General features: G+C 36.8%; 1 protein-coding gene across 2 annotated transcripts in view; it reads left to right on the top strand.

The window, feature by feature from the left end:
* Positions 1–12,484, top strand: part of il11ra (interleukin 11 receptor subunit alpha) — a 50,470-nt gene that overhangs the window by 22,465 nt on the left and 15,521 nt on the right. For both annotated transcript variants that reach the window (XM_063478810.1, XM_063478809.1), the window contains exon 2: positions 12,008–12,104. In XM_063478810.1, the coding sequence (XP_063334880.1) occupies positions 12,008–12,104 (97 nt within the window). The remainder of the gene's footprint in view (positions 1–12,007; positions 12,105–12,484) is intronic.

Genomic DNA, 12,484 nt, shown 5'->3' with positions numbered 1-12,484 from the left:
GTAAAGGAATAATTTCCCATGCTTATCACTTTTCCTATTTTCTCAGGATCATGACACCTCATCTTTCCACTTCACTTGTTTTCTTATCTTGTGCACTCAAGACACGTCTGCATTACATGGTTTTGGTTTTGATACGTGACTGAACGCTTTTCCCCTCTCTGGGTACCTATAACATTAGTGTTTCTCCCTCCTATGCATTTTTTAAAATATCTTTGTAGTTTTCTCCTATTACATTTTAAACTCTCATTTGTAGTTGCTAGAATCTCTTTTGGATCAGTCATAGCTGTAAGGTGAGACATAGCATGTACCTGGCAAGCTGGGACCAAAAAAAAAAAAAAAGTAAGAATTTGGGGAAAAACAGAATAGGCAAAGGGGTAAAAATCATAATGGGCCAGGTATTGTGCCCGGTTCTCCCCCAATAAAGATTGGTGAAACCCAAGCTTTTAAAGTTATACAGGAGGCAACCTGTTTCTGTCCGACTCACAGTGACTGCAGTCACTGTGAAAATAATTGGTGAAGGTTTGACCTGTCGTTCCTGATGTGTGGAGTCTTCATTGTCTGTGGCTCACAAGTCCATCCCCAGCTCCAATATAGCACTACATGTCGGCTGTAGATGCCAACAGATTTGAGATTTATCACGGCAAGCCCCAGTATTATCACAAACAGATTGGCTGTAAGTGCCAACTTGACTCAATTCAGTCAAGATCTGACTCTCTTATTGCGCTTTTATCCCTGTTGTATTGTTGTCTTGACTTACCAAAGTTGGTTTGAAGATGGCAACGCGCTTCAAGTGGTTTCACACTTGGTTCCTGTCTTGAATGTGACCGTTTGAAAGGCAAGAATCTTGATTGCACATCTGTTTTCCTTATTGCGACTGTATCCTTATTGTCATTTAATAGCACCCATGTTGGTTTTTACCCTGGTTTTATGTACCTTAGAAATGACCTTAAGTACAATTTAAAAATATAAATGTATAAATTAAAAAAATTAAAAGATTGGGGGGGGGGGGGGGGGAAACCCACACATACAGTGCTTCACAAATTTATTAGACCACTCCTATAAAAAAAGAAAACACAAATATTTTAGAAATTTGTCAAAAAGTTGTTTGAAACCATAAATAAACTGAATTCAGGTTTTATTCCCAAATTTGAGCCAGCACACTGCTCAGTTACTCAAGCATGACAGTCAACCACTAACTCTAATAAAATAAAAAAAAAATGCAAGTGCTTTACTATTCTTTCTGCTTTTTTTAATAAAACAGTAAATTGAAAACTTCATAGATGATAACAAATTGTTTATTTTAGTATTAAATAATATGTATTCAGTTAAAAAGCTTATTTGAGCACTTATAATGCAATTATTGAGCACTGTATATTTAATAATAGTAATAGTTCATGGAATGATTGGCTCCGTACAAAACAGGCTGGTAAAATTTAAAACTAACATTAAAATATATCAAATATTTAAGCCTCTGAAAGGAGCTGCCTTTCAGAAAAACCAAAATAAATGAAGAAAAAGGCAACAAAAACACAGTCCTGCAGCACACCTTTTCTGTTTCGGGTGCACTTGTGGACATCAGTATCTTCTGCTCACACTTGTACCACCAACTCAGTTTCCCACACTTTCACAAACGGATAAATCGACTGGGATACATTTAGACTGCATGCATCTCTATTTCACACTGACATGGGTGCGCAATCGCATCCATATCAGTGAGTATTTTCCACTTACTTGGATAAGCATACAAATAAGCTGAAAGACATATGTCCACAAACTTACAGGAAGCCTGACGCATAATGAAGCTCTTGACATGTGGAAATACAAACACACACATGCCAGTCGGCAGTGTTTTTGTCGCTGGAAAGGTCAGACAGAGCGGGTGTGCAGTGATTGCCATAGTGACCTGGGTAAACACCAGTGTCATTGTAGTCCTTGCCCATCATCTTGCAATAAGCCATGTTGTTGGTTTAGCGCACACTGTGTACTTTTTTAACTCTGTCTCACACAGACACACACAATATACATGCTTAGGTTAGGTAATCCCTCAGTTGGTCATCATTGTTTTCTTGAATGAAGTGACACACACACACACACACACACACACACACACACACACACACACACACACACACACGTGCTCATGTACAAGCTGATGACCTAACAATGCAGGCAATATTCTAAATTAAACATCATGTAGGTTAATGTTTGATTCATGATATCGACTCCAGTGACTCGTCTTTATGAACAGGACATCCTGTAATATTTTTTTTGTCACTGGACAGTAAAACAGTGAGTCTGTATGAGAGTGTGTCTAATAGTTTTTGTGCATTTCTTTTTTACACTTAACATTACCATTTATTTCCATTTGTTAATTTTTGCCTAAATTTTAGCCTCCAGTCGTTTGCTCTTTGTCCTTTCTCTCTGTTTCTTCTGCTCTATTTTCTCTCTCATTCTCTGTCTCGTTTCTTCTCTTGTAAAGCTGTTTGAATGTGCTGTGGCATGCCAGAGTCTGAGTGACTCACCATGTGGGATTGTGCTGCCAACGAGAGGACTGGCTAATAGAGATTCCTTTTGGATTGGATTATTCACTGTCAGTGTGTGCATGCCTCATTTTACTATGAAGTTCTTTTTATAATCATATTTTTGAATGAAAATGACTTATACAACACATAACCTCAACACATCTGTGTTTGACTTTCCTTATTTTAGAGCTACTGGAGTTGCAGTTATTGTTTGCCTTTTTGTCAGGATAACTTGACTTTCACCTTTGAACTGGTTATCTCTGTTGGATGGGTTGGAAGAAATTTCTACAAGTTCCCTTGTATCAGTTATTTTTAATCACTCTGGAATGCACTAAAAGGCATAGAAGTCTACAAAAATAGGAGCAGTTTCATTTTCAAGAGTAAATGTCTCATTGATAGACTTAAGACAGCTGTTGTTTTGCATCTTTGGGCATGTGGGAATACTTTCTTCACGGGTGCATCCTAGTGACAGAATCCATGGCTACATTCCCCTGTCTATTCTAGGTCTTGCTGGAAGAGTTACAGTAGAAAGGTGACTGGTGGTGGTGAGTCAGAGAACAGACACAAATGCACGCATGCACACACACACACACACACACACACACACACACACACACACACACACACACACACACACACACACACACACACACAACCTATGAAAAGAAAGAGTAGAAACTGGAGAATCTCTTAGTGGTCCTTCGGTTTTTTTAAGGCGTGGTGGTAATTTTGTATTTAGACTTGTGTTCCAGTAACCACTAGACTAAATAAGCACAGTAGCACATCATAGTTCACTCTAACTCATAATGTATACACTAAATAAAAGCGTAGTTCTCCACTTATGCATTTGGAAGACAACTTCAACCTACTCAGTAAGTGCTTTGTGGTAATCCCGGGCTTGTACAGATTTTATCAGTCAGGTTCCTTCAGCGGAGGTCTAGTACCACAGAGATTGGTTGAAGAACGAGGTCAGCTGTGCTTTCAGTGGCAATAATGAACTGTCATTGGTACCTTTTAGCCTCACCTTGAGAAATTTATCATCACAGTTCATGGTTTTTCATGAAATTTCAGAAGATGGTTCAAATATTTTTTTAAGCTAATAATTTAGATTTGAAAAATAACCAAAGAGAGAATTTCACTTTGGCATAGAAGAAGGGGTGAGGGACTCAAAAGTTTCACTTATTTGTATTATACTGTATTTATTATAGCAGTTGTAGGTGCAAGTTAGGGTTTCTTATGTTTTTTTGTTTGTTTGTTTGTTTTTTACCTGTTGTCACAGCAGTATACATTCAAATCACTCATTTACTATAAGATTAAACAGCTGGGAACGTTCTCAAAAAAGGGAAAAAATACCCCAAACAAAATAACAACATACAAGGGGCAGTGTAAATCAGTTTTCACTTTTCTTTGGCTAAGGAAAGAGCTTTGGTCACGAATAATCCCTAGTAATACAGTAGCCTAAGATATTAGCTTAAGGTACTAGGATGGAATTCTAAACTCAGTTGAGAAGCTTCATCTAACAGAGATTAACATGACTTGTTCTGAAAAGTAATCCTGATTTCAGCTCAATTAACTGTATCATCATGTGTATCTTAAAATATGCCTTTGCATTTAGATAGATAGAAGAAGCATTCTTTATGGATACAGGGTTGAATTGGTGTGAGGGAAAATCATCTCATCTACCTCAATAGCATGGAGTAGAGCAGGTGAAATGGATTATCTATTATTTTTCAGTGACATCCTGTCCCTCACTTACTCAAGACACCTCCAGATTCTCAACACTGACCTTCTGAATCAGAAGGTCAGTGTTGATTCTGCTGGCATATCTGGCACTGTTGCTAAGCCCACCAGCAGAAAACAGAAAAGTAAATAGCACTTGCTGCTACAGACTGGTCTCCAACATCTTGAAGATCTGCAGGAACAGTTAACCAATTTCAGATTCACACTTTAAACTAGGGATTCAAACTCTGACAGTTAACTGTTTCGAGGGTATGATGCAGCATTCCATAATAGAGTGACTTATTAACCACAGCTAACTTGTGGAAAAAAATGTCCACAAATAAGTGACTTGTTAACTACAGTTGTGGTGAAAATATTCTTCAATGAACAAATGTTTTAAACCCAGGAAATCATTCATAACCAGCCACAAATACTGTTTATTTACTCGTGTAGTTGAAATCCTGGTCCTGGATGTCAACACAGAGAATGAGCAGGAATGTGTTGCTTATTAATGAGAGGACAGATTAGCTTTTTGGTCTCAGGGAGAAGCATTGTCTCCAAGTATTAGGGAAGAGGAATTAGAAATGTTTGCGTAAATATATTTACTGGACCTTGTACTGTCTGGCAACAGAGATGGAAAATGCCTGATCAGGAAAGCACAAGCAGGGAGGGAGAAAATGAGACCTCTAAAGTTTTGAGAGGGGTAGGCAGAGATAAGAGGTGTGAATGGAAAAAATTATGTGGAAGTGAGTTCAGCATTATCTGCTCTCTGGTGGCTATGGATAAAAGAAGGACAAGGAATATGGTAAGATATTTTAAACAATGACATATTTATGTATAGTAATCCTTGAGCATTCTAGCACCCGAGGAAGGCACTATAAAACAGGAAAAACTTGGGGAAAAAAGCAAAAGAAAAGACAAGGCAAGCAGTTGTAAAGACCTTTTAAGTTTCTCATATCTGAGGCACTGTTTACATCTACTCAGTTACTTAAATTGATAGCACTTAAGTGAATTTAAAAACGGCTGTATTATTCCAGTAGAGGATTAAGCTGGTCCGGATACATATTTAAACAATTGCTTGAAAGGCAGTGACATTACAGCTGTATGGACAATATATTGAAATACTCATCACTCATTTTATATAGCTGTGCATTACTTAATTTGTTTACTTTTGTGTCACTTTTTGCATTACTTTTCTGCTATTCTTGCAATTATTAGTGCAAAGTTTATTAAAAACGAGCCCAACTTTACTCAATGTCTTTGTGACCGCAGTTCTACTGTAGAAACAGGCAGCATTTCCTTTGGTGGATGCCCATTTCAGCAAGACTATAGTTACAGTGGGTTGTTATTTTAATTTCTTGGATGGGTTGGTCCAGTTCTTGGAAGGACTAGCCACTTTTTGAAGAATGCCACGTGATGCAAAGTACTTCCCAGCCTTAGAACTGTATGCCCTGCTTTTAAATGATGCCAATCCACTATCCCACATTTTTCCCTGCTTGATTTTTAGGAAATCACATTATGTATTCATAAACTTGGTAGTTTAGGTTAGATGAGCTTTTAAGCTCAATCACAGATTTTCTGTTGATTGCGCTGTTAATAAACTATTTTGGCAAGGCTCAGTTTTCTTAAACATTTGCTCACTCAACTTTAAACTAAATGTCCCAAATTTTCATTTGGCCTTTTTACAGTGTGGAAAATGTAGCCAAGGTCCCATTGCTGAACGGAGTAAGGAAAACAAGCATGTGTCAAGGTCTCAAACAGTAAGCAACTAGCTTAGAGTGTTGTATAGATAACACTGCATTGCCACATTATATGCATCATTGGGAATAGAGTGCTTCTATGTTCCTTTTAAAGGACATTTATGGGTGATTTAACCTGGATTTTATACAGATATGCATGCTGTACCTCTCCTTAACCTCCACTTTTCAAATGACTCACTGTACAAAATTTTTCTTGTTTATACGTTTTGTTAAAAAAATTATTTAAAAACTTGAACAAAATGATTTTAGATCAGCCTATGGTATGATGAGGAATGGGCAATGAAATATTTACTCAAACAAACAAAGGTGTTCAGAATATGGATGTTTTACTGTGTGGAGAGTATAGCCAAGCACTCACTGAGGAGTAAAGTAGTTAAAACCCAAACCCAATTTATTCAGGTCTGAAAAAGCTAGCAGGCTAGAGATGGTGGACAGTCATCAATATGAATACCTCATGTGAGATCATCAGGCTAGAATTTGTTTTATCCAAGGATCTGAATCAATATTCCCTTTACCCATTCATGCCTGTCAACAAATATTTACCTTTTTTCACATTAGACAACAGTAAATACGAAACTGTCGCCCATGAGAAATTAAAACTGTTTCCAGACATAGTGTACCTAACATTGTTGACTTTGTTGATCTCATAAAGTGATAGCTTTAGACAGTATCCATTCTCAAATAGCTGCCCAGAGTTTGCACTAGACCTTATTTATGTTTGTTTTTTGAAATAAGGAAAAAATCCTTGGATGTCTATAGTGGACTTTGGCTTTATGTGTTTTGTCTTTAAGTACAGTAACATTCGATTTGAGCATGCTACACATGTTGTGCTAGTCCTCCACCTGGTAGTTGGTAATGTGTTCTTCTAGTTTTGTTCTTTAGTGGTGGTAGGCAGACAGCTAATACAAGCATTACAACCACCTTCTGCTGTTAGTATCTCATTAAATAATAGTAAAGATTGGTAAAACATAGAAAATACATATTTTAAGACCATACCTGCATAAACCACTGCTGTGCAAAGGTTGAATTGTCACTACACTTTTGAATGTGGGACCTCTATCATTGGAATCTTCAGCACATACTGTAGTGCAATAGGCAAATCATAATATAGTGTAAAGTTTCATAATACTATTATTATGTGAATTAGTGTTATAATACCCGAGTGTTGGGTAGCTGCACCTAAGTAATGTAGCTAAGTCTGTGTAAAAATGGAGATCGCAGTCTGAGGTTTAAAGTTGCTGGGTGTGTGATGTGTGACATTACGGCACTGAATGTAACACTGCTGTGCCAGAACACCAGTGGAAAGTGGAGTCTCTGCTCCCCTATCTGGTTTTCATAAACATCTTTAGGGGATTTAATTTTGCGAGACACTGATGGTGACTTAGTTTTTTGGCAAACACACATGCTACACTTACTAGAAAGGAAGCAGTACCAATAGATCAGTCTGATATTTTTTTTTTTTTAATTTTGATTGTTAAAAGATGTTATGAAAAAAAATATATAAGATGATTTAAATCAGCTGTAAATTTCTGATAAATGAGTTTGTAATCATGGGTTTAAACTGTTTTAACCTGGAACTGAGCTTGTGCCAGTACTAATAAGAAGATATGGCTGAACATATAAAAGTAGGACTTCTAAATCAAAATAAATGGTTTCTGATTATCTGAAATTATGTAGAGCTAAAATAAATTTACTTTTTTTTAGTTTACTTGTCTTTTGTGACAAAGTAGTCAGCTTTATAGTTTTGCATAAGTTTCATTACTTAAAAATATTTTAAAATTCTGTCACATAACTTCAAATAGATAGCAAATAGTCTTTAAAATGGAGGCATTACAAAGTACATTGTACAATACTTGGTACAGTAGCTTGAATGTGTGAATCCAATGAGTGAATATGATGAACATTATCTCTTCGAGATAGCTGATCTGCACTGATGCTGCTGAACGGCATAATTAAGTATCTTTAGGCCAATGGTGTGGGTTTACATGGTAAACAATAGGTGTGAGTGTTTCGACACCACTACACCGTACCATTGTGTTTTGCCCTGTGTATCACTATGCTTTTGTTTTGCTCTGAGATCATTATGCAGCCGTCATCCTATTTGGCTTACATTAAGTCCTACCATTAACTGTATTATTTTATTCACAACACTCTAAATCAGTGTCTAAAATTTACTAAACACATCGTAACCATTGCTTAGACATTGGCAGACTCACAGCACTTACATCAGCCAAACACAACACCTTCTTGTCCAGATGAAAAGCTGATTATTTATTTTATGGTTTAAACAAACATATGATCTCTTTTGCTGAGATGCCAAGAACCAGAGGTGAATGTTTTAAAGTGCTTTTGAATAGACATCGACATATTTGTATTGCTAGTATAACACAAAATTATGATGGAAGTATTGTGATTCCTCAAAATCTGCTGTAGATGGTAACATAGGGAACTATGAATTATTTTTTCCACTATTTACAAAAGTAAAATAGGATTCATTATTAAATTGATTTGTAGTCTCAACAAATGATATTTAGCAACCTATTCTTTTTTTACGTTTGTCTAATCCACACACATGCTATGTTGAGAATTATCACAACGATTGAGAAGGTAGCAGTGAAAATGTCTGTTGTCTAAATTTTGGTGCACAGTGAAATTTTTTTTTTAAAAAAGCCATTAACTAAGAAAAAAAGACATTGATGTCAAATAAGAGTTTATGTCATGTCTTTTGTGTCATGTATTGCTAAAATCTTGCCGTAGGTGTCATTATAGGAACCAAAAAGTATGTCAGAAGCTTTTTGGAACAAACTTTTTTTTCCCCCTGAAACGAAACAGTGATTCCTAGACTCAGATTGCTTTTTTTAAGGTGGTCTTTGGAAAGGATATACAATATTGTGCAGAAGTCTTGAATCACAGCTCATTTTTTAGGGTGAGCTGTTCTTTACTCTGTAAAGAACTTTTTCTTTTCTTTTTTTACAGAGTTTTACAATTTTTTTAAAAAGTGCTATTGACTAATAGTTCCCCAGACACTTTGATAGGAGCAGCCTGTCATTAAAGTACAGTTTGTTTCCATTTAGTTGAACCTGTCAAAATGTGAGATAACACAGTTTGACAGGCAAATAGTATTTTTGTGCCAACAAGATGATTCTCAGAAAGCTATAAGCTGAAAACTTGGGACATCTTGTTATAGTGTGAACTGTATCCTTAAAAAAACTGGACAAGTGCAAGGCAAAAGAAGTTGCACCAAAACAAGAAGAGCCAAAATCCTATTTACAGCTGAGGAAATAGGGGGGAAAATCAGCAAAACCTGACGCAGGACCTGAGAGATGCACCTTTAGCTGATTCGTCTGCTGTTCACTGAAGCTTCTTAAGAAAGGGCACCAGTGAGAAAAGACTGACGTATTCCAAATTACACAAGAACTGGATTGAAAATCAGTGGTAACAAGTGTTAAGGACTGATTAATCCAAATGTCAAATACCTGATTCTAATTGTTGTTGATATATAGAGAAGAGGTAAGGGGAGAGGAACAACAGTGAGTGTCTACAGTCATGTGTAGACTCTCACAGTTGGAGGCTCTGTCATGGATTGGGGCTGCATTTCAGCCTGTGGTTTTGGGGATTGTATCAAAATTGATATAATTATGAACTCAGAAAAGTACCATGAGATTTTGATCCACCATCTGGAAACCATCTGATTGGCAGCGGCTTCATTTTCTTCAGTATGACAATGATCCCAAACACACTGCTAATGCAATAAAAGCATACCTGGATAGAAAAACACAGTGGAGCACTATCATCCATGGATTGGCCTTTCCAAAACCTGGATCTCAGCATTGTTGAAGCAGTGTGGGATGACCTTGACAAAGATTGAAGCAAAATGCAGCCAAGATCTAAAGAAGAGCCCTAGAAAAACATCGAGAAAATAGGGTGCATTTTGCACAACACTGTATATAAGCTTAAAGGTCAAAGAACCTCTAACCACTCTCTTTGAAATGTTTCTCACTGTTATGCTATTCTATAATGACCATGCCATAAAACTGTAAATATTAAAGAAACTTGACTACAAGGTGGTGATTTTAGTATATGTACTCATGGAAAAATCTCGAGTGTACATTAGACTAAAAAGAAGAAAAAAAGAAATACTCCCCTGGATTTGGAGGTGGCAGTTAATTAATCTAGCACTTGATTTCTTCGCCTACTCCCCTTCTTTGTGTTTCTTGTTATCGTCGGATTTCATACCATGAAAAAACTGTTAGATAAGCTCACTGAAGGTCACTGTGGCCTTCTAACTCGCTCCTGATATTTTCTTTCATGAACCATGTTTCTCTCTGACATTGAAAGAAGTGCAGTTTCTGTACAAATAAAAGAAGTGGGCTCTTACCTCATTGTGATGACTTCACCAGGCTATTGATTAACCCACAATCAACCCTCCATTTTCATTTATACAAACATGACATTGAGCAGTTCAAAAGAGTGAAGTTGAATTATGAGCAACTTTATAACATTATAAAATCATTGTGCTTCTTATTCTTTGCTGTGGGTCAAACCAATTTTTCTGGATTTATTTTTAATTTTTTTAAACATGCCTGATTAAACATTTTTATATGTTATTTACTGATGTGCGTCTCATATAGATAAAGAAGCAGTCAGGAAGGGTTCATGTGACTGACCCTGAGCTTGTGTGTAGTTGGAACATTCTTTTTCTTTTTTTTTGAAGTCCTTGTCTTGTCTGTTTTTTTAATCACACTACACAGGAAGACATCCATAGTTTTGCGTCTTGTTGTTTACAGTAAAATTGTCGCAAGTTCTGTGGTTATGTAACAAAGGATAAAAGCATTTAAAGCTTGGTGCACTTTCTCACATTCACACATCTGACCAATCATTGTGTGAAATATGATGAGAGGGTTTGTTGAAATGATCTGGTTTCTGAAAGTTCCAACAGGAAGTTTTTAGAGAGTATCATCCCCTTATCTCATTTCGCAGTTTCTACGTATTTGATTTTTTTTTCCTCGCCTCCTCTCCGTGTGCGTCAGTCCCTCCTACCTCAGACACAAGAGGAAGAGATGCGAGGAGATAGGAGTCGAGGCAACTGGCATTTTACAAAATGAGACATTCTTGGTTGGCAGCCGTCAGTTTAAAGCAATGTCAATTAGCTATGACGGGTGGCAAGGCTGCACCGTGCTTTGTCTCTTGAGTACACTTAATAGTGTTCCAAAAATTATTATAGACTTAATTTTATACACAATGCTAAATTGCAATCAAGCTGTACTTTGCATGTAGTGCTAATTAGGAAATGTAGCGTGCCAACAGTGCAGATGCGGACATCATCATGCCCCATATCTTAGTTTAAGCATGCCAGCAGATAATTAGACTTTAGCTCCAATCATCACTGTGATTGGAGCCTAAACACTGAACCTTCATTGTCTTAAATTCAGAACATCTGGGAAAAGAAATGGAGAATTTATAGAAAACTTGAAGATAGATGACTTCTCCAGCACATGTGGAGCTGACGATCTTTTTTTTTTTGGCAAATGGAAACCTAGAGTCTTGTCCAACATATTTTCACTTTTGTTTTATTTGGGAAATCTGTTTTTAATTTTGAGGAGAAAAAAAATCTCTCAACAGTTCCACCACTGAGAGATGGAGGCAAACAGTGGTCTTGGCCAAGCTCTATGCATTTTTGGACTTGGATAGTTTCTGATACTGAATTTTCAGTAATAAGGAAGAAGCATGTACGGCATGATTTGTCAAGTAATTGCATGGAACATGTTTCTAAGCCATTTATACATCGGTATGTAGTTTCTGCTGTGAGGAAATTGACAAAAGAAATGGAAAATTCAGGTTGTTTATGGGCACATTTTTGTTTTCATACCAATTTTCTTGTACAAAATGGACCCAGAATGGTGGTGGTGATGATGATAATGCTGCTGCTGCTCATGTTAATGCTTTAAAATAACTCCTAATCATAATGCCACCTCTATTCCTGACTCGATCTCCCTCTCTTTCTAGATGCCAAGCCTTTTGTTCAGCCCTGTGTGTCTGACAGTCATCTGGTTTTTATCGTGGTCACTGTGTCCCAGTTGTGCTCAGATCTGGACCGATGAAGGTGAGACACATGCGCACACACAAACTGCATTTGAACACTTTGCGGAAAGACCTTTTCTGTTTTAACAAGAAGATCTGTGACAGTGCACTTTCAAATTCATGTGCAAACACATGTACTTACACACATATTGTGTTAAGGATCAGGGACAGATTCCTGTGTCAGCTATTTTGGGCGCTCTTGACTTATCTTGACTGCAAGTACTTATGAGATATAAAGCTACTGCAACAGAATGGAAGAAGGAAACATATTTTTAATTTCCTTTTTTTTTTAAACCCAGTGAATTTGCTATGAAATCCACATTTGTTAGAAGAGCCTTGACCAGAGAACGTCTCATTACTCACTTTTGTTCCAACAAGAATTTTATTGTTGAACCTTTTTTG

Source organism: Pelmatolapia mariae, linkage group LG7, assembly GCF_036321145.2.
Source record: "Pelmatolapia mariae isolate MD_Pm_ZW linkage group LG7, Pm_UMD_F_2, whole genome shotgun sequence".
Lineage (NCBI taxonomy): Eukaryota > Metazoa > Chordata > Actinopteri > Cichliformes > Cichlidae > Pelmatolapia > Pelmatolapia mariae.
The sequence above is the reverse complement of the archived record's forward strand: the minus strand, read 5'-3'. Positions and strand labels throughout refer to the sequence as shown.